The sequence below is a fragment of the Cyprinus carpio genome, chromosome B21 (assembly GCF_018340385.1).
Source record: "Cyprinus carpio isolate SPL01 chromosome B21, ASM1834038v1, whole genome shotgun sequence".
Lineage (NCBI taxonomy): Eukaryota > Metazoa > Chordata > Actinopteri > Cypriniformes > Cyprinidae > Cyprinus > Cyprinus carpio.
In genome coordinates this window covers 16405620-16433359 of record NC_056617.1, presented here as the reverse complement: position 1 = coordinate 16433359, position 27740 = coordinate 16405620, and the positions used below count along the sequence as shown (strand labels likewise).

The 27740-nt window shown below is 38.7% G+C and overlaps 1 protein-coding gene across 1 annotated transcript; it reads left to right on the top strand.

Moving 5' to 3' along the window:
• Positions 1 to 1209: 1209 nt before the first annotated feature.
• LOC109045630 (protein POF1B-like) lies at positions 1210 to 26972 on the top strand. The gene is made up of 13 exons (XM_019063474.2): positions 1210 to 1702; positions 13026 to 13094; positions 18656 to 18870; positions 19419 to 19452; positions 19923 to 20003; positions 20381 to 20473; positions 21196 to 21309; positions 22228 to 22380; positions 23065 to 23184; positions 23955 to 24083; positions 24885 to 24958; positions 25057 to 25180; positions 26326 to 26972. Exons 1-12 carry the CDS (start codon positions 1349 to 1351, stop codon positions 25175 to 25177), a joined length of 1557 nt encoding a protein of 518 aa, XP_018919019.2. The 5' UTR covers positions 1210 to 1348; the 3' UTR covers positions 25178 to 25180; positions 26326 to 26972.
• The last annotated feature ends 768 nt before the right edge of the window (positions 26973 to 27740 follow it).

Here is a 27740-nt window from a genome sequence, read left to right as displayed (position 1 = left end):
CATTTTATGTGGTTAAATGCGGCCCACTTGGCCTCTGAACTTAAGTACCCCTGTATTAGCCAGGATGTTGTTTGACGATGATAGTGCCGAAAACACAACTGAGTACAATTAATTTCTACATAAATTTAATTGAGATATTTGTGAATTAGATCAAGTAATACTGAATGAATAGGACAATTTTTGTATTATTCCTCACCTCCAGGTAATAAAGGGCTCATTATAGCTTTATTGCTCAGTCAGCTTCTAAAAACTCCCAAATGCTTGCTCTCTAACATCGCATACTCAAGGATGAGACATATAGATAGTGATAAAAATGTGAAAAAGGCCGGAAGTCAACAGTAGACATAAATGCCAAAATATTATTTTATGCATGTAAATGGTTTCATTTTCGCATATTTCGTAGTATAAGTGCACTGTGCTCACATTTATTTGTGCATTAAATTACAAATAAAAAAATACATATCAGCTTGTGCCTTATATTGTGATCTCGAATGGCAGAATTAGAATATATTTTAGTACATGCATTTAAGAGACGGTCTTGTGTGCTGCGTAGCCTATACATGCAAAGTTTGCAGCTAATCGCCTTTTTGGTAATTTCATGACTAAGCTGACGACAGAACTAGTTATATATGCTCATAACTCTTGTGCGGGTTATTTATGATGAAGAGCGTGCGCAACATATTTGCGTACTGTTGAAGAGTGTGCGCTGTGAGCATAGTAAAACGACTGATGGGACAGGAAAGTGTGTTTTACTGATATAGTCTAAAAACATCTCATAAGACCGCAGTTCACAGTTGTTCTACTGAGGCTCATTTGGTTGCTGTAGCTTTTCGCGCTCGTTTGACTCGCGCATGACGCTGAGGTGAAGCTAATGCGCGACTGAAAATTCTCCCGTTTGATGTCATAAAGAGATACGGCGGTTCCGCATCTTAATAAATGCATTTGTTGTCAAGAAAAAAAGGGACAAAAACTTCAGTTCCACGGCCACCCCCTGGCTCCGCCCCTGAGAATGGGAGCGCCAAACATCTTGAATATCCCCTGCAAATGTGTGGTTGCCAACGTTGACCAGAAAGGTAAGATAACTCATTAGACTTTAATACAGCCACAGTACACAGGTGAAAAACGACAGCTATCACTTCGCCTCCTCCCTTTGGTTTTGTTTCGGATAACTACTTGGATATTTGAGCTGAGGGAGGAGGGATTAGGAAAACACGCCTCTTCTCATTTATACAACTTCACTGGAGAAGTTGGGCAGCGGCGCGCAGGAGAGCTTCGCTAACTTCACCCAGCACGTTTTTATATCAGTGGTTTTTCTTCTTAAATTTTCTGGACTTACAAAACCGCAGAAATGACTCTACCATACTCCCAAAGCGTAACGACACTAAAGACAGTGACCGTAGCGGAACCGAGCACACAGACTGTCTTGACATCCACTCCTATCGGGATAAGCGAAGGGTCGACCACTTACCGAACGGTAAACCTCGCGGGAGCTCAGCTGCAGCCGGTCCAGTACATTAACAGCCAAGTGGAGGGGAACGTGATGTACGGCGGCGCACGTTACCTGGTGCCTGTGCAGCAGCGGCCCGCGGAGTCATACGTTTATCTGAGTCAGGCGCCGCGCGTCGTGCAACCGGTGTACTTACAGAACATTCAGCCCGTCAGCATCAGTAGCGTCGACGAAACCGACACCTACAGACAAATAGTGAGTGTTCATTCTTATTGCTTCCAAATGTTGCATATCACTAAAATATAATTTAATTGATTAATATATAGTATTTCACAGTATAACTGTTAACGGGGTTCCAGGTAGTTTGAAACAGTAGAAATTATTACCAAAATTGGTAAAAGAAAAAAGAAAAGATGCTGCTGATCAGATGTTGTCGTGTCAATACAGCTGTTCTGTATTGAAGTTAAATGTCAGTACGTAATGTAGTTCAAAAGTTTTAGGTTTCTTTAGCGCCCCCTAAGATCAGACATTGACATAAGTACCGTAAAAAGTTTTATGAAATCTGGACATTGCTTTTACAAGATACAGATCAATTAGCCATTATGGGCCACACCTATACAAAAAAAGTAAAATACAAAAAATGGACAGATATGTCCATTTACCATACAGTCACATTTGTTATTAGCTAATTATAACTAGACCTACTTTTCTTAGTAATATTTGATATACAGCCTATGAATGATGCTATGTTTGTGTATGCTAGATTTCATAATTAGCCTTGTAGAATTTAAATTTAATTTAATGCTTGCATCATAGAAGATGGTATGCTAAATTAAAGCTACACTAAGTAACTTTTATGTTTAAAATTAACAACATAACAAGATAATAGGTAGTAAAACATATCCATTTTCCAAACCCTTTTTCTTTTTTTTTCTTTTTTTTTTGGTGCCTTACCCTGAATCACTCTGGTAAGCCTGTAATAATTATTTATATTTAAAAACTGTCATTTGGTCATTAATTTTTATTTATATTTTTGGCATTCGTTTGTGTGTTTGTCTTGTTCATAAATAAAGGGAAAAAAAGATCAGGCTACTCTAGTGAAAGCTGTCATGGTATATTGAAGCCCCAACAAATTAGCCTAATTAGCCTAAGAGTTGTAAAAAGGGAAAGCTACTGTGCCATAATAAAGCATGTTTTGATTTCATTGCCTTCAACATATACTCAATGTACACTAACTTCATGTTTTTTTCTGAGTTATAATATTTTCCACTGTTTCCACTTACCTTATCTGATATGAATAGCAATCATTATGTCTAATATCAGTTACCAAGCATTTTTTTATTTTATTTTAAAACCATTCATTTAACAAGTGAAAACAGCATCACACAAAAACAAAATGCATATTTTTCAGATTTTCTCGTTTTGTTATTTATTGTTTATATATATTTATAAAATGGTCAGTTCTATTCCTCAATTCTGATTGGTCAGCAACTGTGTTTTATTCATGGTGCAGCACGGCTATGACAGCTTCACCCAACGGTTCTGTGTATCACTGAGCAACACCCTTAGCAACCACCCTTAGCCACATAAACAATCAATAATATAGCATTAAAACTGTTCCGTGTATTATGTATTATGGCAAAATTAAATGTTTGTTATTTATTTAATGAAGAATGAGTGACCCCTGCTGGCATTGTGTTGCATCTTTCATCTTTAATTTTGAGACCCCGCCCTTCCTTGTCTAATAAATGCTTCTCAAATGGAGATATGTTGATGTGTGTGCACGTCCACAGTTTCTAAAGTGAGGAGGGAATATTACAGTATTTATTAGTTCTCTGTTTCAGGTATGATTCTGCATGTCCATATGTCCATCAATTTACACTGTAATGACACTTGAAAACTCGTGTTGTGCCGTGAATCGGTCTGTTTTACAACTAAAAGACGCAAAACAGACTTTCCTTTCGATTCGGTCACTCTAATTGCTATGGGAATTACCCTTTTCTCCAAATACTACTGAAGCCTTATTGAATCACGCCAGTGAAACTGGCCAATGGCTTTCAAGCACGCAAAATATGAGGGGCCCCCACTCTATATGTAGCAGCACTTGTACATCATCCATTCAGAATCTTTTTCTTCAGCCAACCTTCTACAAGAAGTAAGAAGCCTATCAACAATACTACTCACCGTGATCTACACGCTGCAGCGGACATGCCTTCTCTTCCCCTGCTGTTTTCCGGTGAGCTTCGGAAACAAGGATGACTCGCGATTGCCTCTCCTGCGCAGAGCTAATCGAACTCTCTGATGGCCACAAGTCGTGCATCTTCTGCCTAGTTCGCGCCCACACAAAAGAGGCGCTTGGGGGGTCGGACTGCCCCCACTGCATAGATAAGAGCCTCCGGACTCTTAAGCTCCGTGTGGCCATCATCCAAGACAATGAACTCAGCCAACAAGCCCTGCCACGCTCTTCCTCTGCAGCTTCTTTCGAGCCAAGGAGGAAAGTGCAGCGAGCTTCTGATACAGATCTATCAGGGTCAGGTGACGAGCACCTCACCCCTCTGCTGCAGGTCCCCTTCCAGTGCGCTTAATAACCTCTGTTCTCCACCCCTCCCCCATCGCTCAAGATGTGGTGTCCTTCGGTGCCATGGAGGGCGCTGAAGAGGAGGATGATGCCATTTCGGTGACAGCGTCTGCGAGAGAGGAGTGGTCTGACAGCGACGGCAGCGACGCGGGGGACCTCCGTCATAGTGATGTCGAGCTCCTTAGCATCCTGTCCAAGGCAGTTGATGAGCTTGGTTTGGAGTGGGCGCCTACTGCCGAGCCGGCCAGAAGCTGTCTGGACGAGTGGTACCTCCAGTCGGATCACGGCTAAAAGGACACGCCGCTCACCAGTCGAGTGCACAACCCAGAATCCTCCTTCCTGTCTCCCATGGATGGCACTGACCAAGTAGGGTATGTTAAACTCCCCCCCCGGAAGAAGCCGTCACTGCCCATCTCTGTCCTTCAGCCGCGGCGAACTGGAGAGTGGGAAACAACGAGTCTCTCCCCTCTAAACCTTGCCGCGCCACTGCAAAGTTCCCTGGCAAGGCTTTCTCTGTGGCGGGCCAAGCAGCATCAGCACTACACATGATGGTGATACTCCAGGTGTATCAGGCCAAGTTGCTCAAGTCTGAATGAGGACGGGCCGGACCCTGAAGTGTTCAAAGTAGTGGTCGACCAATATTGTTTTTTTCACAGCCGATGCCGATGTCGAAATCTTGGAAAGCAGGGTGGCTGATAGCCGATATAAAGCCGGTATAATTTTATTTAGTCACTGAAAAGAATTATACTAAATTTTTTAAAGGTAAGTGGTTGCAAACAATGCAGTGCAATAAAGTCAAAAAACATACAAAACTCACCTCAATATCAGAGCAAATCTCCTCCTCTCACTCCCCTCTCCTCATCACTCACTCTTACACTTGTGTGGTATAAAACTCCCCGCCCCCCAACGGCGAGTTATGCCTCATGGTGTGCAGTCTGCCTCGCCCACTGTCACAGTTCACAGAAGCATGGCAGGCACTGCCAGGGGTATCAGAGTGGGTTATGAAATCAATAAAGAACGGCTACACGCTTCAGTTCTTCTGCAAGCCACCACATTTCAGCAGTGTGTTAATGTCCACTGTATGGGAGCGGAATACCTTAGTTCTGCGAAAGGAAATACACAACCTCCTTGCAAAACGCGCTGTAGAGACAGTGCCCCTAGCAGATCGTGAGAGCGGCTTCTACATTCGCTTTTTTTCTGGTACCAAAGAAAGACGGCAGACTCCGCCCAATTTTGGACCTGAGACCGCTGAATCGCACACTTTCGAAGTGCTCGTTCAAAATGATTACGCTGGGACAAATACTCTCACACATCATTGGTTTATCTCTGTGGATTTAAAGGATGCTTATTTTCACATCGAGGTAGCCCCTCGCCACAAGCGTTTCCTGAGATTTGTATTCAAGGGGATAGCGTACTAATTCACAGTCCTAACCTTCAGTTTATCCCTGGCCCCTCATACATGTACGAAATGCATGTATGCCGCTCTCTCTCCTCTGAAGCAGAGTGGAATGCGCATCCAGAACTGTCTCGATGACTGGCTAGTCTTAGCCCAGTCAGAGAGCGCACTGCTCAGCGATGAGCTCAGACTCCTCGCTCATCTTTAGAGCTTTTAGGGCTGACTGAATATGCAAAAGAGCATGCTGGTGCTGAGCCAGAACATCTCCCTTTTAGGAGTGGAGCTGAATTCAGTCAATATGTGAGCGTGTCTGTCGAAGGAGTGCTCACAAAAACTAATTAGCTCTCTCGCAGTCTTAAAGTTAGGTCACCTTTCCCCCGCTGAAATGCTTGCAGAGGATGCTTGGCCAGATGGCTGCTCGCCTCAACAGTGTGAAAACTAAGGTTCCTACATATGCGACCGCTTCAGCTGTGACTAAAGGGCCGGGTGCTACAGAGCGGATGGTGCATGGGCACCTTATGTATCAAAGTGACGCGTGACTGCTGGGATGCGCTGACCCCTTGGCGCGATATGACGTTGTATCGCCGGGGTGTTCTTATTGGCCAAGTTATCTGGAGAAAGACTGTTACAACAGATGCATCGAACACGGGCTGGGGAGCCGTATGCGTATGGGTCTGGAGCTCGGTGCTGTACACTTAGCGCTCAAGTGCTTTCTCCTGGACATTCTCCACCGTCGTGTTCTCATCAGGACAGACAGCATGACAGTGGTAGCGTCTATAAATTTCCAAGGGGGCATGAGCTCGCGGCCACTGCTGCGGCTGGCGATCTTCCGTGGGCAGATCGACACCTCCTCTCCATCCGGGCAGTACATGTCCCCAGACGCCTGAATTACAGTGCAGATTTACTGTCGAGGGGCGGGGTAATCCACGGGGAGTGGAGATTACACCCTTTTAAAGTCAATATGATTTGGAGTGTATTTGGCAGGGCGGAGGTGGATCTTTTCGCATCAGCAGAGGACACTCACTGCCCACTGTTTTATTCACTGACACACTCTCCCCTGGGAGTGGATGCACTAGCTCACAGCTGGCTGAAAGTAAGCAAGTATGCTTTTCCTTCAGTGAAACTACTGCCTCGCGTGCTTTGCAAAATCAGAGAGGAAAGGAAATCTGTTCTGTTAGTGGCACTGAAATGGCCCAATCAGCCATGGTCCCCAGAACTGGTGGAGATGCTGGTAGCACCCCCCCCTCACCCAATGTACTATCCCTCTGAAGAGAGACCTCCTCTTATCAAGCACAGTTAACGATATAGCATCCAAATCCAGAGTCATGGAGCCTTCTTCATGTCTTGCCGCTCGACAGGGCTTGCCTGTAATGGATGCACTTCCTCAGCGCATGTTGAACACTATGTCTGAGGCTAGGGCTCCTTTCACTAGATGTCTTTATGCACATAAATGGAGAGTTTTCACAAATTGGTGCGGGTTGCGGGGCGAAGACTCTCAAGACAGCGTTCCTGCTCACACGAGCTGGGGACCTACAGGCACTGTCAATTGATGACTCCTGTATTGAGTTCGAGACAGGTGATTGCAGACTCAACTTAAAGCCTAGGAAAGGTTATATTCCTAAAGTGCTTTCGACTTCATTTAAAGCGCAGGTCATAACACTATATGCTTTCCGTCCCGAAACACTGGCCGGGCCGGAGCTGCTTAATACACTTTTGCTGTGCCCTGTAAATGCGGTGCACATTTATACCGAGCACTGTATACAGTTCAGGCTCTCGGTGTAGCTAGTTGTATATATGCCTTGGAGGGTGCACAAAAGGCCTGCCTGTGTCCAAGCAAAGGCTGTCACACTGGATCGTCGATGCAATTGCTTTGGCTTATGGCTCTAAGGGCGTGAAATGTCCTATAGGGGTTCGGGCCCAGTTATAATCTGAGTTGCCTGCCTCAGTGGTTTCTGCTAGGTCGTATACACCCCTGTATTGACGTACCACTAATTCAGTGCTGTCCCAATCAGCTTATCACATTGTTATGACATTGTTATGACATTGTTCATGACGTCTTTTAGGACACGATCACCATCATACTCTGCTTATTTGAGCACCTGTATGGCCGTTGCATCATAACACATAATTTCATTGAAATTAAACAAACTTCAACTAATTTATATGTGATGGTGCCGGAGACACCACCATTTCACATTTGTTTCACCGGCGTTAACTCCGCCCCTTGTGTGATGCGGTATCATTTAAATTTGACTTTTACATGGTTTCGACTAGGTCCTGTAGACCTGAGCTGTGTTTAACAAGAGCGCCAATATCATTACTGCTCTCATTATGGTTACGTATGTGAAACTTGACATACTTAGTTGAGCCAGGCTCCATCACTGTGACAATGGCAGGATTTTATATGTTCCCATAGCAATGTAGAGTGACTGAATCAAAAGGGAACGCTCCCGATTACTCGCATAACCTTGGTTTTCTGAGATGAGGGAACGAGACATTACTCTTACTGCTGTGTCTCCAAGCTCAGGATCTTAGAATGCCAAGTACTTCAGGCAGGATTCTGAATGGATGATGTACAAGCGCTGCTTTATATAGAGTGGGAGCCCCTCATATTTTGCGCGCTTGAACACCATTGGCCAGTTTCACTGGCGTGATTCAATAAGGCTTCAGTAGTATTTGGAGAAAAGGGTAATTCCCATAGCCATGTCTCGCTCCTTCTTCTCAGGGAACCAAGGTTACGTGAGTAACCTAGAGTGTTTTCTCATGCTGAGAGATCAGTAGATGTATGTGTGTGAGAAAATATTATATATGGTGTTAAAAAATAAATGATCCAGCGGATGATAAGCTATTTACAGAGCCCCGCACATGACATGCAAGAAAAAATAAATAAATTGTGTGCACGATTTACTAATTCGTTCCCTTATTGTACTAAAACGTGCACACTATTACTATTGCGTTCCTTCGATTTACTATTGCGTTCCCTCGATTTGCTAAATCATGTGCACAATTTAGCAAATCGAGGGAATGAATTAGTAAATCATGCACACAATTTATAAATCGAGTGAATGAAATAGTAAATCGAGGGGACGCAATAGTAATCATGTGCACGTTTTAGTACATTGAGGGAACGAATTAGTAAATTGTGCGCACGATTTAGCCTACTATTTTTTCCTGCATGCCATGTGCGGGGCTCCGTAGCTATTCTCTGCTGTTCTCTGTTTTTATTTAAGCTCCATTAGATGAGAGGCATGTCGGAAAATTCTCTTGCTGTTTAAAAAAGCAACAATTCAACAAATATATTATTGGAAGGATAGCATTTAACAAACTTGCTTCAAAAAGTAACATTTCAGTACATATATTTTTGGTTTTAATATTTTTTTTTTATTGTGTGGTAAACGTTTTATAAAAGCAATAAAGTACTTGAGGCAGTGCTGTATTGTGAATAAACGAACTAACTAACAACTTCACGATACAGCACGCCCTCTAGTACCTTATTGCTTACATATATTATATTGGCATATTTTAGCAAATGAAGTATAAACTCACAAAAAACTACATTCGAAACATATATAAATACAATAAATGTACCCATTAAGCTCACCAAAATCTACATTGGAGACATTTTTCAGTGCACAAGATATTGGTTTCAGTACAAAAAGTTATGTTAAAATAAAAGATTAATCTCTCACACAAAAATATTTAATTTTATTTTAAATGACAAAAGCATTTCAATTAAGATATACATCATTAAATGCAAAAAGTCTGAATGTGCTTAATGGGTACATGTTTGTATCCTATAAGCACACCCCTGTTCCCATTAAGCTAACATCATGTTTTATTAAAAATTCTTGTTTATTTTAAACAAGCTTTTTAAAGAATAATTGAAAAAAAAAATGTTTTGAATGTACAAAATCAATCACAAAAAAACAGAACACTAAAATCAAGCAACAAGGCATTCAATTTGATCAGTTATATATTCATAATGAAGTGTCATTTAAGCACATTGCAACATCTAAAATAGTCCATGTTCAGCTAAGTAACACAAATTCAAAAATCAAATAAAACAAACCAATAAAACATTTTATTCACAGGGATGAACACAGAAACTAGCACACTGTACATTTATACTTCAGTTGCTGAATGGACAAAAGTTATAGTATAGTTTTAAATAATTGCAGAATTATAATACATTTTAGCTCTATTGCTCCACAATTCCTGAGTTGTTCTTAAAACATCCTGCTGTTTACAGGTTTTAGGTTTTGTTAAATGTGGACTTTATGTTCATAAGATATGGGTCTGTTGGGTTCTGTTCAGTTTTCCAATGTGGACTACTTTCAAAAAATTGTATTTGTTTGACAGTTCATTTGTTCAAAATTATTTGGATTGTTTGACAGTCCTTCAATGATACACATCAGATTGACAAATATCAGCTTAAAGATACATATCAGCTTTAAAATACTATGACATCTTTTCCTACATACAGATGTCTGACCCTTAATTTTACAGTAGCCTATGTATGTTTAGGTCATTAGAACCACTCACGTAGACACAGTAACATGAACAGTGTTATGTGAAGTATAAATGTAAAATCACTTTATAAAGACTTAATATGTAATTAGCAAATTGAAAGTCAGTGCATGACTGTTCAAGAACATTCAAATATAAATGTTTATAAAAATTATTATTATAGCAAAAAAAGCTCTTTCGGTGTTCGGCCAAGAAAGCGAATAGACTGAATAAATTGTACCGAACAATGATATGATGCAATCAAATAGCAATCAGTGAAGAGGGAGAGGTATGCACTCTTTATAATGCAGCACACGTCAGCAGTGTGAAAGCATTTAAAACTGTCCCAGAAAGACGCAAAAATCATTACAAGCACCGAGAGCGAGAGACTGTTTTAGTACCTCATCGCATGTCTTTGATGAGAAGCGGAAGGGGTGATTGTTGCTGGTTACTGTATGATGATTGAAATCGTAAAATGGCCTTAAACAATTAGTAAATAAACTGCAGAATGTTATATTTTCTAATACATGCACGCATTTCATGTATTCTGACAGCGCTGCACAAACTAGCGGTGGATCTGCTTGCTAACCAGTGCTCCGAGTCCAAAGCGCAAGGAAAATCTGCGCTGAAACAGTCTTACTCGTCAGTTGCTCAGTCACATTTTTAATGAATTTTTACAAGGCACGTGACAATGTGAAACATACGATGTATTCGTAATGAGACTCATTTTTAAATCTGCTGTTGTCAACAAAAAGAAGCATTGAAGTCTTCCTGCGCGTTTCTGCCAAAATAAAAGTTGAGAAAAAGCAAGAATTCTATCAACATTCATAAATGTTAGTATTGTATTTTTACTTTTGTTCTATAAAATAAAATAAAAAGTAAGAAAATAATTGATACTAATTATTACAACAGCTCTGTTAATACATTTATTTTAACATTCACACTGTCACGGTTTGCTACTGGAGGTGACCAAGAGACCAGGAGTACTAAACTAAGGAATTTTTTTATATCGCGGGGAATCACACATAGCACAAGGAGTAGACATCAACAATACCGGACGCTGGACTAAACACAGGGAACACTATTTATACACAGAACATGATACTAGGATGACAAGACACACCTTGGATCAATGGAAACAACATAGTAAACACCTGGAATGAAATCAATGAACGGGAGACCGAAACTGAGACACGGAGCACATGGGGAACAAAAACACAACCAAAGCACAGAACAGAGTCTGACATAATGTCCCTCTCCGGAAGGCGTTCTCAAGCCATATAACATCCAATGGGGAGCGGGGGGCGCTCTGGAGATCCCTCAGGACAGACACAGAACAGTGGACCTCCAGAGTGGCACCTGTTCGGGGCACCATGGTGGATCAGGGGACTCGGGAGGCCATGGTGGAGCAGGTGAGGCCCCCGCCTCGGCCTCGGCCTCGGCCTCTACGGCTACGGTCCTACTACCCACCCCCCAAAAAAAAAAAATCTTTGGGGAAATTTTCAGGGCTGTAATCAGGGCCTGGAGCCCTCCCCGAGCTTAACGGGGGATCAGGAGCCCTCCCTGGGCTTAACAGGGAAACAGGAGCCCACCGTGGGCTTAACTCGGGAACAGGAGCCGTTCCTGGGCTGAACTGGGGATCAGGATACCTTCCTGGGCTAAACTCTGGATCAGGAGCCCTCCGTGGGCTTAACTCGGGAACAGGAGCCGTTCCTGGGCTGAACTGGGGATCAGGATACCTTCCTGGGCTAAACTCTGGATCAGGAGCCCTCCGTGGGCTTAACTCGGGATCAGGAGCCCTTCCTGGGCTGAACTGGGGATCAGGAGCCCTTTCTGGGCTGAACTGAGGATCTGGAGCCCTCTGTGGGCTATGCTCTGGGGCCTGGGCCAACACTGGAGCTAACTCTGGGGCCTGGGCCGACACCCTTCTCCTCACTCCTAGTTTCCTCTTCTGGATCGGGGGGAAAGGCATGGTCTGGGCCAACACTGGAGCGAACTCTGGGGCCTGGGCTGACAATGGAGCAAACTCTGGGGGCTTGCCACATTAACATCCGGCGGGCTTGCCATATGAACGGCCGGTGAACTTGACTCGGGAACTGCTGGCTGACTTGACACGGGGAGAAGGAGGAGAAGGGGCGCTGCTTACTTTTTGTATTGGTCAGGTATTCTGTCACGGTTTACTACTGTGCGGGAACATGGAGCAAGGAACCAGGAGACCAGGAGAACTAAACCAAGGAATTTATTTATATCGCGGGGAATCACACATAGCACAAGTAGTAGACATCAACAACACAGGACGCCGGACTAAACACATGGAACACTATTTATACACAGAACAGGATACAAGGGTGACAAGACACACCTGGGATCAGTGGAAATAACATAGGAAACACCTGGAATGAAATTAATGAACTGGAGACAGAAACTGGGACACAGAGCACATGGAGAACAAAACAACCAAAACACAGAACAGAGTCTGACACACACATAGTGTCCAAATTAGGATCTGTAATATTTTAATGTTTAAAGAAGTCTCTTCTCAGCAAGGCTAAAAAAATACACGCCTGATTCAAGAAGGGCGTCTGATAAATTATTTACCAACTTATTAATTTTAAGTAAAATTATTATTGTGCTTTGTTGGTATAATGTCTGCTAGAATGTTAAAAATGGTCAGTGTTAAATATTTTTAAATTATTGTTTTGTAATTTATTTTATTTCTTTGAAAAGCAAGACAAAACAGTAAAAAGCGCATTTTGGCTATTTAATTTATGCAATGGTGAAAAAAATTTTGAACCAAGAATTTTCATTTCAGTGCATCCCTAGTTTAAATTTTGTTGAGAAGCCTGTTATATGCTATTTAATATCAGGTTCTGATACCACACCCTGCTATTGATCAGTGTATGTTCATTGAACATTTTTGTCTTTTTCTGGGCAATAACTGTGTTAAATATATTTTTGTTAGTCGACAAAGTTTATTTACTAGAGTAAAAAGTGTGACAAACATGAGTGTTTACATGTGTGTAAGTCTTGCGTGTTAGCACAAGACAATGCATTATGAAGCCCTTATTTATTAATGTTTTCTTCTTCTCTGTATTCAGAACATAAATGGACAAACATCTGTCTTCAGCCAGTTATCCAGTCCAGTCAAAAGCCCTGAACCATCTGAGGTAATGAAATAACGTTTACTGTGTATACAAACAGGCACATATAATCAGTAAAATGTACAGTACACTGTTTGTATGTATTCATACGGTTAGCACACAAACACACACCTAAAGTTTCTTCTGGGTTTGTACATGCCTTTGGTAGTTGCACGCACACATGCTTATATGAAAACAATTTTTGTGTTTGAGCACAAGTGCAGTACCTGCAGGGTTTAGGGTGTGTCTGACAGAAAGAATGGACTCGGTAATTCCCAGAGGAGACAGTGTGTTAACGCCCATTTAGATTGGACCAGACAATGTTCGTAATATTGCAAGGAAAGTGTCAGAGGGAGTTGCCCTTTAACGCAACTGTTGCTGACAACCAGCCTGCAGGTGATAAGAAGATGACAGGTGTATGTTGGAAGAGCTTAAATGTGTACTACCAAACAAACACCTTGGTTTGGTTTATATGACAAAACATTATTTCACACTATCACACTAATATCATTTTTCAAAGTTAGTGTACTTATTTATTAAGAAAAAGACAACAAGAAAAAGACAACGTCAGTAAAGATAATGCTTGAAAGATAAATTAAGATGTGAATTAAGTTAAATATTACTTGTGAACAGAACATGTTTTTGTGCATCATTTAAATTCAAGCTGTAAGTTTGTCAAATTATGTAAAATGTGTCAAAAAAAATTTATGTGTAGTGTGTATCTAGATATGAAATTAGGCTTGGAAAATGGGAAACAGGATAAGATGTCACATCTTTTTTTATTAAAAAAAGAAAAGAAAAAGAAATCACTAATAAATAATACCAATTTAAGCTGAAAACCTAAAAACCTTTTTATTTTTTTTTTGTTCAATAAGGTCAATCTCTGAGATTTACACATTTCCTTCATTGGTGAAAGTCTTTTCACTGTACAAATTTGCAGGTCTTTCAAACATGATACACAGCTGCAGAAGGCAAAACATGGTTGCATTCATTTTGTAAGCTGTAAGGTTTCTAGCAGCTTTATATATAAGATGGTCTGTATAGGTGTTGAAAACTTATTCTGTGGGTTTAACTAATGGATGTAAAGGTCTAGTGCGTTCCATGTAAGGTTGAGTCATCAGCCTTTCATACAGCAGTATGAAAAGCATTACACGCAATGATTTAATGAGGACTGTCATAGGGTTGTGCTGGCAGACATGCTGGGACAGGAGTTGGGAGTTTATCTTCTGCTTCAAGTTTCGTACACATAGGAGAATTTTATTGTAATTAATTAGGCATCTTGCACTCAGACATACTTGGGTTGTCTTAAATTTTAGGTTTGTAATGTAAGGTAGCATTGAAGGCTGGTCAAAAGTTTCACACGATGTCATTATGATGTCATTGTCCTGACACATGCAGTGATGAATGCAAAAATGGACTTGAGTTACTGAGTATTTCATGAGAAGAAAGTGTGATGCATAACATTATGTGAGGTTCTGTTATGTTGAAATACTGTGCAAGAATTGAAGCGATTTTGGCAGATGTGATGTTATAAAGAAGTTATCATAATTGCTGAAGTCAAACTTTGGTTCAGTTATGTTGAATGTTTAAATTACTCAGTCTTGTTACTTGTTAAATGACAATTAATAATCCAGTATTTATGTACATTTGAATTTTTCAAACTACTCTCTCAGAAATTAGGATTTGAGCTGAACGAGTGGAGATTTTTAGGAGACGTTTGTCAGAACGTATTAAATGTGTGCAGGAAAATCTGTTTATTTTATGGGATGAGTTGAACAAAGGTGCAACACACTCTTCAAAGTTCAAGCTTTATTAATAAAACAACATGATGTTTCAGCCGTCCAAGGCCTTCATCAGACAACAAGAGTAACAATCTCACACAGCTATGTGTACTCTGATAATCAACAACAGGTATGCAACTCCACTAATTGTACTGATTGAGAAGTAGTTTCCTAATAGGATTAGGAAGAGAAAATGAGCTATATATGTATTTATATGATAAAATAGATTTGCATCTAGCTGACAAAACTTGAAAACTGAGCTCCTCCTGCATTTCACTGTAGACCAGACCAATAACCTGCTGTTCTTACACTGGAACACAGAGGCTTTTGACTCACACATTGACCCATTTTTGCAGACAGTAAGGTATTGTGAAAAGCGAAAGCCAGAAAGGAAATACAGGCAAAGGTTTAGTAGCAATGATTGCCTTTACTTAGTGTCTTCTCATAATTCATGGGAACATGCTTATCAAAAGGTAGATAAGATTTAACTGTTAGTTCCTAATTTCTGGGTAAAAATGTACACACTTTTGCCAGCTCAACCAAAAGTAAAATTTCCAGAACCCAATTTTAATTTTTTTTTTTTTAATTTTTAATTTTTTTTTACAGCTTTTGATAACCAACAGACTTGTGTGAATGGACTTGGTCTCAGCCTTGGACTTCACATATACAATAAGTTTGATGAAAATTATTAATCAAAGGACAATCCTGATTTAAAGCCCAAGTACAAAGTATTTTTCAGATCTTTATTAACATGTATACAATTTGTGTTTGTTTGTTTTTTGAATGGACCTGATAATTTTTTATTTTAGAACCACAAATTGTAATGTAATGAAGCACTTCCTACGCATTCCTTGCAGAGTTGCTCAATGCTACTGTGGGAACCGAGGTTACAGCATTACAACCAAATGAAATTTGCTTATAAGAGAAAGTTCAGGTTATCTGGAATTACTCCCAGAAATCTTCTGTGCACTGACTCTTGTTACAACTCATTTATCATTTTTAATGCACGCTCTTACTCAGCATGCATAAGTGGGAATTTGTTGAAAAGTTAGTTTTGGTGATACTACCTCTAGTGATTGAGTGAAACTAGAAGCACTAAACTCTGTTATGTGCCCTTGCTTGCTGTGTGCAGAACCTGCAGCGACTTGTCAGACGCTAAAAGTCCAAATGTCCAAAGTACATTTCAATCATTGATTATTTCTTATCTTTCTAATCTTGTAAGAACACACCCAAAAGCAATCTTTAATTTACACAACTCTACATTCACTCATGCACAGCTAATCCTGTAAAAATCACAAGTTTAGTAATATGCGCCACTGTTAACAAGCTTGGCTCATTGTTGTTGCAGCTTCAAACCGGTTTTGGCACAGCGGTCTAAGTAGTGAGACCACACAAACACACACCCAGTTAACACCGTCACTGCTGGTCTTTCTGCCACAGAATGTGAGGAATGTTCTCAAGGGCTGACACACCCGCTGTCAAAAACACTTTTTTTGTGAGAGCTCTCAAAACAGATGCTAATGCCTGCAAACACCTGGACAAGTTTCTTAATGTTTCTGCTGCACTTTTAAACCTGCACATTTTTTTACTGTGAGAGAACAGTTAGGATACATGCTCCCGTTGCTGGTCTGGTAGAGCATGGCACTAGCAAAACTAAGGCTCTGCAGGTTATGTTATTCCATCAAAAAGCACTTTCACTAACGTACTGACTGCAGTTGATGTAAAAAAAAAAAAAAAAAAAGAAAAAGTTAGATAATTAAATAAAAATGCAGTGATTTTTTTAAAATTGTTTATTGTTTGAGAACTACAGTGGGATTCAAATGAGATCACTACTGAGAATAATAGAAAAAAGCTAATAGTGAAATGTCCAGTTATTGCAGTTGTCATCTTTATTACAAGTTTTCTGAAATGTTATGTTTACATATGCAAATGAGGCATAATTTAATTAAATATGCACTATTTTGCATACATTTCCAGAACACATAAACACTCAAAAAGTGTATTTTGGATGTTTTATTTCCTCTAGTCTGAAACAACAGAAAGGCCAAAAAGCCCAAAGTCTCAAAATTGATCAGTACCTGAAAAAAAAAAAAAAAATAATAATAATTTTTGCTTGTAGTGTCTTGCCTTTATTAATTTCTTATTTAATTTTGTATCTTTTTATTTTAGGGTGAAATATGACCTGGCCATTTTTGGTGAGATTCAGCCAGTAACTTCTAACAGTTTTACTTAAAGTAGATAATGTCACATGGGTAAATGACTTACAATTATGTCAATAATCGATTTAAATATTTAAACATAAGACCTTGTGTAGTGTCAGTTCATTTATAATTCTGGATGAAACTAGACCCTGAGTGAACCCTCAATGATCCTCTCTCACGGATGAGTGGAATCCGGCCCAGCCACTCCGACACACCTCTGGATGTTACCGCAGGACTGACAGAACTGTTGCTCTAAACCTTGCATTCAATGTTGTGCCATAAATCATTTTTAAGTACTACTTAAACACTGCTAATGCTTTTAGAATGCAAAAACATCAATCAGTTTGAAACACTATTAACTAGGGATGAAAGCACTATTCATGCACCTAAATAAAACATTTGGCCAGTATTTATTTTTAAAAAAGTAGTTTTCACAGCTTTATATATTATCTAATCTTAAAGGGTTAGTTCACCCAGAAATTAAAATTCTGTCATTAATTACTCACCCTCATGTCGTTTCAAACCCGTAAGACCTTCGTTCATCTTCTGAACACAAATTTAGATATTTTTGATGGAATATGAGAGCTGTCTGACCCTGCATAGACAGCATCGCAACTGAAATGTTCCAAAGTCCAGAAACGTAGCAAGGAGATCTGTGAATTAATCCATGTGACATCAGTGGTTCATCCGCAATTATACGAAGCTACAAGAATACTTTTGTGTGCAAAAGAAAAAAAAAATAACGACTTTATTTAACAATTTGTCTCCTCCGCATCACCCTGGTGCCATTTTGGAGAATATCTCCTGGACCTATTGCTGTTCTGTGTCCAACTTTATCTGTATAGATACAGTGTACTCATGTACCCCACATTATATACTATAACATCATTATATTCTGTAAGGCTGCTTTTGAACATTGTGTACTGTGATAAACTATACAAATAAGTTTAAATTGACTTTGAAAAATCAGAGCAATGCAGATGATTTAAAAAATGCGTATATTGGCTGATCATATTGTGCATTTCCACAACTACTAATGTTTTCTAGTGGATGACAATGTACAAAATGCAGAATTTGCATAAAGGCCCTTCCATCAACAGCTTCAGTAGCTGCATGCACCAAATTTTTTTGCCGCTCCCCAGGATGCCTAAAGTATGTGTGGTTCACTCAGTTCTCGGCATGTAGTTTTGTTTGCTGCTTTTAAGAGTATTGTTAAAGAAGTCACTCAGGAGTGTCTGATCTGGATTGAAACAAAGGGGTGTGGTGTTTTACTTTCTATTATTTGAGGTGTGGACTGGCTGATGTCTCTCACTCACAATCTAGTGTAAAGAATTTATAACATACTTGAAAAAGTGAACCCTCATTTCTAAGCATACATAGACAGAGGTTGTTGTCTTCTTGTGACATTTCCTCCATGTTGACCTACTAAATGTTATGTAAGAATCACATTTTGCATGTTTCAAGGAAGAACAGTGTTGATCCTGTAGCTGATTTGTTTGTTTAGTTGATTAGTTATTAAATTTACAGCATAGTATCTTTTGTAACTAAATGAATGTTTAGCACTCCCACTCAAAATATCCTGTCCATCCTTTATGCCTTTTTCCAGTCGGAGCTGGTGGAGACTTCAAGCATTCGAGAGGAAGTCGTGGACCTGAGAGAAATAAAGAATGGTCTTTCTGAGATTAAGACAGAGGTTATCGATGTGGAACCGATCGCCAAGATGGACAACCGTTTCTTTGGCGAGCTTCTTGCCGAGGTTTACCGCAAGAACTCAGATATTCACACCTGCATCTCTGAGCATGTGGCCAAGATTCGCGGAAGGTGAGGTGCTTCTCTTTATTTATTTTTAACGATCTAGCACATCCTTAAGAATCGTAATGTAATAATATATTATTGCATATTATTGCATCATTAAATTACAATTTAGATGTAGTTGTGCTATGCAAATTGCATGTTCCATTCTTAACTAATTTCTCTGTATGTTCTAATGGTAAATTCAAGTTGAAGATTTGCATACAGGTAACACTTACCAACCATTAACCCTGTCAATCTAAATCATTGAAGACTTGACACATATTGAGAAAACCAATTACAGGCCATTATCTAAAAGGAAATCTCATCTTTTTACTTAATCTGCAGTCACTTTCACAAATGAATTATTAGAGTGTTCAAAAACCTGAAACCTCTACACCTTGTCCAAATTTGTCCAGACTTGCAATGCTTAACCCTGCGATTAATGGCAAGTTAAGAAGTTCTGTACTTTACACGTTGGAAATGATTGTGAGAACAGCAACACCTCTGGACGCCTCTGCTTTAAGGCTCTTTTTGTTTTGTTTTTGACTCATTCAAATTGTTCTTTGTCTCTGCAGGAAACACCTTCTGGACCCCACCATTGACTACAAGGTAGGGAGTGGCAAATTGTTCAGTTCCTATGGATTTCAGTTTGTTAATTCTAAACCTTAATGTTATCATGAGCAATGAAATTGAGTCATTAATATCACTTTTGCATATTTTGAAATTTGCTAAAAAAAAAAAAAGAGAGAAATGTTTTTCATGGAGAGTAACTTCAGTGCACCTTCACTATAAGGAAAATGTTTTTAAATTTCATTGATTTCATTTTCATATTTTTGTTGGAACATAAAGTAAACACATATCAAGTTTTAGACAAATAGAATTGTCCTGATATCATAATAAAGAAAGAATAATAATTTAAATGTAATTTTTGAAAAGAAAAGCTTAAGTAGTATGCAGTGCATAAACTTTTTTTTTACCTAGTATATTATTTTTTACTTTTTACACTGAAGTTGATAAACACATATATCTGTCTGTGTGTGTGTGTGTGTGTGTGTGTGTGTGTGTGTGTGTGTGTGTAGGTGGAAAAAGAAGAAATAGAGAGTGTCATTCCTGAAGGAGTGTCCGAACTGACTAAGCAGCAAATCCGCTACCTGCTGCAGGTGAGAGCTTATAGACACATTATGAATGTCTGCCTTGCCCACTTCCACTCAGCCCCACCCACCTCTCAGTACACCCCACCCTCAGATGCCTCTCCTGACAGCAGTAGATCATTTGTTTATGAGCCTGTCCCAGGAACATGTTCCTCCGCACAATGGAGTCTCACAGTCATTCTGTTTATTTCACATGGGAGTACAATAAAAATAGACACCCACAGATAGTTTTTTAAAAGTTGTTTAACATTATAGATGTGTGACACATTCAACTTTGAGTTCGATTAGATTAATTGCTGTCAATTGTTTTATGTGTTTGTTTGTTTTTGAATGACCCCTAAGTTCAGTAAAGAGCTTAAAAACTTTCTCTTCTTTCTTTCATGTAGACTCGTATGACGGCTGATAAGTCCATGCGTCTGTTGATGGCCACATTCAGCAGTCTGCGAGAGGAGCTAGTGCATATGCAGGATGATCTGAGGGTGAGTACAATCATTCTACCACTAAACCAACCAACAGCCTCCTGTCCTGTAAAAACAGTTCCCATTTTCCACTGTATGGTGATGAAGTATATCAGGTTCTGCCCCTTGGGCGTGCATTTGTTGCACAACCCAGCTTTCAGCTGACCTTGTCTTTTTCAAGGTGTGATGCATGTATAAACAGATTCAAGGCTATGATGTAACTGCTACACAACAGCCCTTCAATATTACGTTAGCTTCATTTTGTTGCATATAAAACTATTTTTATCAAAGTATTTATACATATACTCTTATACATGGGAAATTACAAGACTTCATATGTCAACTATAGTAATATGCATATTGTTTTTGCAAGTACAAATTCAGATTATTGTGGAATGTCACAAGTATATCACAAAAATCCAACCTGCTTTGTTGGTACAGCAAGGGGTAACTTTTCCAAAGCTTTAATTTCCTGTTTGACTGAATCTTCCGTTCAGTTAAACAAAAACCATCATTGGGTCACCGCAAATACATGCACATCTTTTCAGTCAGTAAGCCAACATGGTGTGATCAACAGCTACTGAAGACTACAGCAACTACATCAGTGTCTGTGCTGCCTTTAACTTAAGTATGGAAAGCGTTTCTCCCTTTTGAAAACCCAAAAGCCTATTTTTATTAAACTAACCATGCAGAGTTACATGGTTGGTTGTATTTGGATTTATTGTGTGTGTTTTATTTTGCAGCGTCTGGAGAGCGAGAAGGAGGAGCTGGAGAGAGATCTGAGCTTCAAGGCAGATCAGGCTCTGCAATATGACCGACTACTGGAGACCGTTCGTGAGCACAACAGACAACTGCAGGTAGGGGGCGCCACCACAAAACTTCCCTTAAAGGGATACTACACCCCAAAATGAAAATTTTGTCATTAATAACTTACCCACATGTCATTCCAAACCTGTAAAAGCTTTGTTCATCTTCAGAACACAATTTAATATATTTTGAATGAAAACTGGGAGGCTTTGTGACTGTCCCATAGACTGCCAAGTAAAATACACTGTCAAGGTCCAGAAAAGCATCATCAGAATAGTCCATCTGCCATCAGTGATTCAACAGCAACGTTATGAAGCGACAACAATACTTTTCGTATGCGATTAAAACAAAAATAATGACTTTATTCAACAATTTGTCTCCTCTGTCACTCCACATCAGCGTAGCGCCATTTTAGAGAATCTGAGCAGTACGCAGGCAGCGTACACTCTTCTGTGTCAGCCACGCCACAGGGATACTTTTTCTATTTATATGTACTCTTTGATTTGAAAGAAAACAGCGCAGCTGACACAAAAGAGCGTAAGCTGCCTGTGTACTGCTGATGTGGAGTGACACAGAGGAGACAAATTGTTGAATAAAGTTGTTATTTTTGTTTTATTCAAGTATAAAAAGTTTTGTTGTTGCTTCATAACGTTACGGTTGAACCACTGATGACAGATGGACTATTCTGACGATGCTTTTCATACTTTTCTGGACCTTGACAGTGTATTTTACTTGGCAGTCTATGGGAGAGTAAAAAAACCTCCCAGTTTTCATCCAAAATATATTAAATTGTGTTCCGAAGATGAATGAAGCTTTTACAGGTTTGGAACGAAGTGGGGGTAAGTGATTAATGACAAAATTTTCATTTTGGGGTGTAGTATCCCTTTAATCACCCTTCATCGCTTCTGCAAAAAATCCAACATCAATAACACTCATATAATCATGACATTATATCATAAATCTCTCAGGCTGCTGTGAAGGAAAGTAATAATGCTCAGCGTATTCTAGAAAGTCAGCTACTGACTATGCAGAGCAATGACCCCAGCAAAGACTTCCACATTAAAGAATTGGAGGGCAGCAAAAGAGCCTTGGAGCAGGAAAACGAGCTTCTCAGGAAGAAGGTAGGCAAAATAAACTCAGTTTTTACGATTTAATCTGTCTTTTAATTGCATGTGTTCAGTAAGTGACCAAAATGAATCATTTCTGCGAATGCAAATATTAACGTTGAAAAAAATACACACTTGCAGCATAATACATTTTTACAACTTTTTATTATTTAAATACTACTTATTACAGAAACTTGTTGTGAACATGTAAATTTAAGCCTACGTGTTGTTACATGAACAGTTATAAAAAAAATAAAAATTTGTTATGCATGACACAACTTACAAGAACAGCTCTCAGTTCATTTCCAGAAAGCTGGATGGTTCATTGAGTCACATCCATCACCGCTCTGTTGGCCTGTTTTACTAAACTTTTCATTAAAAGAACTGACACAGAGTCAGTCGTTCATAAAGCTGACTACACTGGTCACACTGCATGTCTGTGTGTGGTGAAGTGTGCAACAAAGGCAACTCAGATGGTTCATGGACATTTAAACTCAGCACATTCCATTCACACTGTAAACTCACAGCTCAGAAACAACTTTGTGATGTTATAATTTTATGTTTCAGTGTTTATTGTTGTCAAATACAGCGATAATTAGCAGTCTTGTATCTTGTGTAAATTCTAAGTTCTTATTTTTGTCTTCCCTCGTTGTCTTCCTTTTAATGTTTTGTGTGGATTTATGGGTATCTGTTCCACAGTTGGCAGGGCAGTGCAGTAGTTCCACTGTCCAAATCAAAACACAGGAGCTGTCCAGAGAGTATGAACAGATGCTGAAAGATCTACGAGAGGAGAAGGACAGAGAACTCAACAACCTGCGGGTAAATAAATAATACGTAAATAAGGAGAGAAAAAAACACCTATTGTCACTTTTAGCTAAAACCCACTTAACAGCTTCAAGTTGCTTATCAATTTTATAAAATGACGTCAAGACCAATATGATAACAACTCAAATGTAAACTGACTCAAATATAGTTCAAATTGTAATGTGTAGGTTAAACAATTTAAAACTACACTACCGTCACCACCCTTTTAAATTGCGTCTTGTTTTCCAATGTTCTTAGCAATGCATATTACTAATCAAAAATTAGGTTTTGATATATTTACGGTAGGAAATATCTTCATGGAACATGATCTTTATTTAATATCCTAATGATTTTTGGCATTAAAAGAAAAATCGATAATTTTGACCCATACAATGTATTTTTCGGCCTTTGCTACAAATATACCCGTGCTAAAAGGTCAAAATATGCTGATTTTGCTCAAGAAACATTTCTTATTATTAAATAAATAATAACAGTTGTGCTCAAACTGAAAACCAAACTTGTGAACGGATTTCTTTGAGAATTGAAACGTTTAAAAAACATCAAAAAAAAAAATAGAACTTGTTTAACTGAAACTAAAAGTCTCTACTATCAATTATAATCAATCCAATTCATACAAAACTAATAAATTACTAAAAATAAATTAAAATAAATAAAAAATCAAACTGAAACCAAACTTGTGAACGGTAGTCTATGGCCAATACATAAAAATTAAATTCTATATTACATTCAATACATATAGCATATACTTATTTACTCTTTTCTAGACTCAACTTGTAAAGATCCAGACCGAGCGCACCATTATACAGACCTCTGACAGCGGTTTGGAGATGCGCATCTCTGAGCTTCTGTCCAAACTAGAGCAGCGTGAAAGTGTCATCAAACACCAGGAGGAGGTACGTCAACTCTATTCTACAGACATAAGATGCTTTGTCAGTGCTGTTTTTAACAAGCACACAATTCAGTTGTCATCAGTTCTGCCATGTGATGCGTCTTGAGTGACATTTGCCCAATGTTTCATTGAGTTATGGCCATGATCAGTAACCAAAATGTGACAGCTTGGAAGCCTGCTAGAAAAACATTAAGCTCAATGTGTTGAGTCGTTGGCTTTTCTGAACCTTTAATTTCTGTCATGCTATGTAACATATGCTGTCTGTCATTCTGGAAATGCCTCAGCAACAAATTTATTTTTTTTTTTTTTTTTTTTTTTCATTTAAACCCTGACTTTTAATTTATGGAGCAACAGGATTACAGTTAATCAAGGTTTACTGTAAAACCTGGGAACAAGGAAAAAATAGATTTTTTTTTTAAACCAGGTTTAAAGTTTTGTGCAGCTAAATTAGTAAATAAACCTAGATTTAACTGAGGTTAAAGATTAATTCAGTCATTTGTTATGTACAATATTTATGTAATTTTTCATTGTAAAAAATTATTTTTAATAATATTATTTAAGCAGACCATACTGACATGTTTAAGGAAAACAACATGAAGTCTGTTTCTGAACAAGTCACAAATGAGGACACAGTTCTCATTATAAGGAGCGGCAATTGGCATCATAGTTCACATTCTTTTGCTTTTTTCAGTCTCTGTATTACCTCAGCCTCATTACTTTTGAGGAATGTGAATTCATTGTACAATTTGAACAGATACCTCTCTACTGGAGTACTTCATTCTGACCTTTGACCTTCCATTTTCAGGAAATCAGGCGACTCAAACAGCAGAAGGTCGACTCCAACTCCAGCAGTACAACGAGGACTGTTGTTACCAAGAGGTGTGTGTGTGTGTGTTTATTGCATATAAGAACCATGTGGAAACTAAACTGCAATTCAGTCCTAATCATCATTGTGAACTTTTTCTTATCATGAACAGATACATGAACCAGTACCCTATTCTGGGTCTGCTGAGTGACGAGTACCAGTACACACCACCCATTAAAGAGGACAGGACTGTCGTCATCGAGAGTACGGGGGTCAGCACGCGAGTCATCTAGACTGTAAGACTTTAAATTGTTACGAAAGGGACACATTTCTTTAGGTGCAGGATAGAAATGACTTTTTTGATGTTTTAAAATAAAAGCTTTAAGAAGAGGAGGGCATTTACATTTACAGTCTTAAAGGTACTGTAACTCAAAACTAATATTAAAAAAACTTTACAAAATCATACTGACCTCTACATTTTTTATACTGTAGTGTGTAATAATCAGTGACATTGGGCTACAGTTTTCAGTTCTCAGTGGTACATGTATATTTCATGAAAAAGAAACCAAATTGTATGAAGAAACTGTAGTTGCACTGGAAGTTTCACATGATTTCCATCATTTCACACCTTGTCCAAAGCATTTATCTTAAGCATGTGTTTGTCAGGGAACAGAACACTGAAGTACACTGTTCAGTAGTTAATAATAGATCACTCCCTGGAGTAGAGGGCCCATGCTAAATTCTACTTGAGCTGTCATTCTGAGCCCAACTTATGATGTCATTGAACTGGTCACGAACTCGTTTTTGCTAGTGACCTCATTATTTTGCACACAATAAAGGACGAAAAAACAAACTGATGCAATATAGCAGAATGCATATTTAATCACATTGCTGCTTAAACAAAGAATTGTCTTGCCATAAGCACAACAAAGACCACTGAAAACAGAGGTGCTGTGATCTTGCACTAGTTTTAAACGTTAACTGCAACATGTGCTGTAAGTTTCACCAGTACTGCTGTACAGCCCAGTGAATGTTTCCATTGACACCGGCAGTGCCAGAATGTCTTTAGAAAATGTGTTGAGCTGACAAATTTCAGAATGGATGAACTAATTTTTCAAAGTCTCATTGCTGGGCGTACTTTCTGGGAAGGCAGCCAGCGCGTCTGTATCCACTGAGTTTCCACATATTTGCATCAGAATGAGGACAGACTGGGCTGGAATTCAAGGTTTACTACAAAGAAAGTTTGCCAGCAACATTTTATCATTCATACTACTATACAAAACAAATCATGAAATCTGACAAGCATTCTCGAGCTATAATAAACGCTGACGGCTAGAATAAGTCCCAGAATTAGATAAGATAGTTATCAGTTGGCCAGTGAATAAGAATAAGTTGTCTAGTGAATTCCTCCCATCCATAAAGAACTCTTTCTTTCTGACAGGAATGAACAGGAAGAAGATTTAGAGGCCTCCCCGTGTTCCCCGTCCAAATCTCATTTCCTCCCTTTCTCCCTGCATGCTGCCCTCTTCCCAGTGGCTTCTATTGGTGATGGTGGCGCTGACCTTTTAGTTTCCATGCTTTGGAATTGGATAATGCCGTATAAAGTAAGAACTAAAACGGCGTTTAATTTATTATAATACCTTGTGACTACTGATAGTTATTTTTATATTTTGAGTCATCTCCTCATATGATGCACCACATCCTTTAGTAGCCTCCTATCAGCACTACTGTAAACATTTAAATATTTGGAGAGAAATAATTTGCTAGTATCATATACCTTGACTGGAATAAAAGTTGAGCATTGTCAGTAATGTAAAAGGTGATTGCTGATTTTCTTATTCAATTGGGTATATTCATTATGCAAATTTTATTCGGTTTAGTCGGCCGATGCACGTTTTTGAATGGCCCATGCAGATATCCAGAGAGCAGGATGATACACTACAGTATATAGAAATTTTCTATTTCAACATTTTCTGATGTTTCTGAAAGTCTCACCAAGGATGCATTTATTTGATCATACAGTAAAAACTGAAAAATTGTGAAATATTATTATGATTTAAAATATGTTTTCTATTTTAATATATTATAAAATGTAATTTATATGTGATATTTTTCAGCATCATTACTCCAGTCTTCTGATTTGTTTCTCAATAAACATTTCTTATCATCATCAATGCTGAAAAAAGTTGTGCTGCAAAACCTTTTAACTGTTTTTGACAAATTTTAATAAATAAAAAGATTAAAAGAACAGCATTTATTTGAAATATACATTTTTGTAACAGTTTTACTGTCACTTTTGATCAATTTAATGCATCTTTGCTGAATAAATGTATTCATATAAAATAATAATAATCATAAAAAGAACTGATCCCAAACTTTTAAACAGTAGTGCATACATAAACTGTAGAAAATTTTAAAACAGGAAATCAGATTATCTGTTTACGAAGCTGTCAGATGTTGTAACTGACACAAGGAGGCGCTAACACAGTAATAACACAGTCTTATTTATTGGTTTGGCTAATACTTTGGTAGACCACTAATATGTAATGAAAGCTGGTGAGGGGTTTTACTGCTTTTAAGTGGTTGATAGCACATGGGGTAACAGTGATTGCTGTAAGCTATCTATAAATTCTCACAGCTATACTGTATGGAAAACAATATCTGTCAAATGGTCAATTTTGTCCTATATCTAAATATTGGTTAGAAGACATTTTTTAAACAAAAGGAACAAACAGAAATACTCTGCTCAGTAGACACTGGCAGCTATAGGGCCTCCATAAACATTTCTGTTTTTATAGTAACAGGTACATTGAATGTTTCTGCAATATCTGCATGAATCAAGTGGTTTTTCCACTA

Excerpts from the sequence above, each read along its gene's own strand:
- LOC109045630 (XM_019063474.2), top strand. The coding sequence starts at position 1,349 with ATGACTCTACCATACTCCCAAAGCGTAACGACACTAAAGACAGTGACC. Across the intron at positions 21,310-22,227 it reads AGCACAACAGACAACTGCAG|GCTGCTGTGAAGGAAAGTAA; the intron begins GTAGGGGGCGCC and ends TAAATCTCTCAG. Across the intron at positions 22,381-23,064 it reads ACGAGCTTCTCAGGAAGAAG|TTGGCAGGGCAGTGCAGTAG; the intron begins GTAGGCAAAATA and ends TCTGTTCCACAG.